The following is a 3,718-nucleotide window of genomic DNA, read 5'->3' as shown; positions in this document are numbered from 1 at the left end:
TGCACATCATTTTTAAATTAAGGTATTACATATGAGTCCTTATCCACCCATTGCCCTCCTCCAGCCCCCCACTCATGCCATCACCCCCCTGGCGTCTGTGTCCATTGGTTAGGCCTATATGCTTCATACAAGTCCTTTGGTTGATCTCTCCCCCTTACCTCCACCCTCCCCTACCTTCCCTCTGAGGTTTGATGGTCAGATCGATGCTTCTCTGTATTTGGATGTTTTTGTCCATCCATTTGTTGTTCATTATATTCCATATATAAGTGAGATCATGTGATAATTATCTTTCTCTGACTGGCTTATTTGGCTTAACATAATGCTCTCCAGTTCCACCATGCTGTTGCAACTACGCTGCGGTAAAAATGAAGGCCATTCAAAATTGAGTGCTGTTCCCTGGAGGCCCACCACCTCACCTGTTCTGTTACTTGTTTGTAAGATTTAGGGGACACCTAACCCCTCCCTTATATGACTATAGCTCCTACACTATCATCCTGTGGGTGGGTGTGCCCTGCTTATGTTGGTGTCCCCACTACTAACACAGGATCTTCCAGAGGACATAGGCTCAGTGAATGTCTGGGGATTAAATGAACCACTGAGCAGGGGTCGTCTTTATGCAGATGAAATCCCTCCACTTTCTTGCCGGAACCAAGGATCCTTCGATAAGTTGTTTCATGCAAAGACAGACGAGAAGAGATAAGAATCAAAAATTAACAACCTTTTGCTATTATTTTTCTATTTATTAACTCCATTGCATGTACTGCCGAGTTCTTACACATTTCCAAGGAAATCCTTTTATAATGCCATGTTATCTATTTTGGGATCACAAACTAGGATGGAAAGTGTCCCAATTTTGGTTATACAATAGCAAATCTCTTACTCTTGAGCTGGACACGTAGAAATATATAATGTGATCAATGTCATTTACAAACTCACATGCTAAAAGTTTATGAAAGCTTCTATGAAAAGGGACATTCAAAAATTTCCTTAAAAATCGCAAAATAATAAATCACAAATTTCTCAATCATAATAGGAGCTCATACCTTTCCCTGGGCCTCACTATTAGTTTCTTCTCAAACATAGAGTTGAAAATTGGATGCACTTTCTGCCCAGCAAAAGAAGTTAATGCTCATGGGCCTGAAAAGTGCCTGGATTCAACTCTGGCTCAGGCATAGTGTCATTACTCAGGCCCTTCAAGCAGGGATGAAAGGGAATAGGGATCCCTGTCATTAACCCCGAGCACAAACTGGAGGGTGTTCAACATGGTAGTCTCTGCATGTGCTCGGGGACCCCACAGGAACTCATAGCATGCAGGATCACTATTGGGCACCTGGCGGTACAGCAGGTACTGTTCCTGGACCCAAATTTTGGTGATGAGCTCCCTGGGCTCCCCATAGAGCCAATGCTCCTTCCCATCATACACCCCTAGAACATTCAGTGCTGCCCAGACTTTTTCCTCAGGGGCACAATCACCCTCTGAGGCGATCACCCACAGAACTGTGACCAGGAGGCCTGTGTTGGGATATCTGTGCCCATCGCTCACCATCCCATCATAGCTGAGCCCCAAGGCAGTGGCCAGGACATAGGTGTGAGTACTGGGGTCCATTTCTTTCACAACAATACCAAAGCCCCACTGGATGCATTCAGTGGCTGCACTGAAGAGCTCAGGAAAGTGGTCCTGGTGCTCTTTGATGACACTACTCAGCATTTCTGCCTTGGTGGTCGGCTCCTTTGCACGATACTTAAGGAGTAGAAACTCCACCATTTCTACCATCTTCAAATGCAGTGCTTTGTGGAGCAAGGAATCGGCATCTTCATCAGGGCCTCCCTCAGTGTTTGGACCCTCCTCATCTTGGCTGCTGGAGCGCTCATCTTCAGCGTGTCTCCATGGAAAGGCTGCCATGGCATGGGGGGAGGCACCCTGAGGACTCTGGGGAGGACTTGGTGTCTCAGCAGCAGACACCTCCTCTAGGCTGTCTATAAACAGGACTGAGGGGGAGGAAGACCGAGAGGAGGAGAGAGACAGGGCCTCCTCCTCATCCTCCTCCTCCTCCTCCTCCTCCTGCATAGCCCAGAACAGTTCCTCTACCAACATGTCAGGGATCTCCATTGGGTCCAGATGGTCTTCCTCAGGCTTCCACGGCTCACTCATATGATGACCAGGCATGATGACTCGTGCTCGAACAGTGACCGAGTGTGGGCAGAAGATGGGCGATTAGGACCCACGGGCCTGGGGGAAGGGGAGTATGAGAGGCATGAGCTGAGAAACACACCCTAGGCGGCTCTGACAAAGGTGACTTCCAGGTCTTCCCTTTAGGGGTGTCCATGGGCCTCACAGGGCTCACTCCTGATCAGCCTGCCCACTAGGAGCCTGAAGTAGGAAGTGACATGACTGCTCAGGGTGTAGAAGGCACAGCGCAGGGTTCTGTAGCTGACGGTGGGGTGTGGAGGTGTCAGGCAATGTGGGGTCCCCTCTGACAGTGGTGGCGAGCCCATGGGGACATATTCATGGTCGGAACCTCACCTTAATTCCTAGCACTTCCTGGCCTCCTGCTGCTCTGTGACCTGAGAATATGTAGCATAAACCAAGGCCTTCACCTCCTTCTATCCGGGGGCTCTGCTGGTGGGAAAAACGGAGCACCTCAGGATGCACATGGCAATCACAGTCCTGGAACCCCAATGCTGACAGGAGGGGCAGCAGGACTCTGTGAGGTCCCCTCTGTTGTGGGTGGGAGGTTCCTCCTTGCACATGTAGGATCCTCACCCTTCCCCTGCCAGGGCCAGGCCCCTCACTGCCTTCTGCTGGCCTGAGGTCAAACTCTCAGAACAAGACCACACACACCTGACACTTGAGTGAAGAAAATGAGGGGGTCCCTCTCCCAGAGGATCAAGAAGGGGTGACTGAAGATTTGGGTCCATCTACGCTGGGTTAAGGCTCTGATCACTTCTCACCATGACGCACTGCAGGGTTTCAGACACTCTCTCTGCTGACTGAGCGCAATCTACTTAGACTTAGGGTGCACCTCCCTGAGATACAGGAGTAGGGAAGTGAGCTGAGGTAATCCAGGCCCTATTCCGAGTTTCCCCATTGCTGACAGAGGAGGCAGGGTAAGTCTGGGTTCCCATGTGCTCTGCTCCCCCTCAGTGTTCACCTTGATTCTTGGCAGGATCTGGGACTCGTCTCTCTGTTGACAAAATTTGGATCCTGGGGATGATACGACGTATGGTCTCACACCAAGGTCCTCACCTTCCTGAAAGCTCTGAGACAAAAGTGAACAGGAGCTCCATCTGCCCCCACCCCTGTCCAGGTTATCACAAAACTGACACCAGGGCCTGGGCCCATCCATTCCGGGTAGAGTTCCCGTAGTCTGGCCTCAGGATACTTGCCTTTCTTCCTGGCCAGGAATGGGTCTGAATCCAGCTGACTTGATTTCACCCTGAATAACTGTCCTCAGTGACAAAAGCTCAGGACGAGCAGGCATGTGGAAAGGGAGAGCATGTCACACCCAGGTACCCCTGCCTGGGGAATCTGGATGCTGAGGACAGGACACTCCCTGATGCTGAGGGCTCTCTTCTTTTCTCAGGGAGCTCATAGCTGCAGTTTCCCACAAGAAAGCATTCACAGCTTTATGACCCTTCCACAACCTCAGCTCATCTGTGCATGAACTGAAGCCATTCCCTCTGACCAAGGCCCTGTCCTTCCAGAGTGCCCTCAGAC

At 50.5% G+C, this 3,718-nt stretch overlaps 1 protein-coding gene across 1 annotated transcript; it reads right to left on the bottom strand.

Moving 5' to 3' along the window:
- Positions 1-1,180: 1,180 nt before the first annotated feature.
- On the bottom strand, positions 1,181-1,903 carry LOC308511851 (melanoma-associated antigen 11-like; the record flags this gene model as incomplete). Its single annotated transcript, XM_081081697.1, has 1 exon — positions 1,181-1,903. One exon carries the CDS (start codon positions 1,901-1,903, stop codon positions 1,181-1,183), a length of 723 nt encoding a protein of 240 aa, XP_080937823.1.
- Positions 1,904-3,718: the final 1,815 nt, after the last annotated feature.

This window comes from Myotis nattereri (genome assembly GCF_964212035.1).
Source record: "Myotis nattereri genome assembly, chromosome: X".
Classification (NCBI taxonomy): Eukaryota; Metazoa; Chordata; class Mammalia; order Chiroptera; family Vespertilionidae; genus Myotis; species Myotis nattereri.
This window is presented reverse-complemented; position numbering and strand designations above follow the sequence as displayed.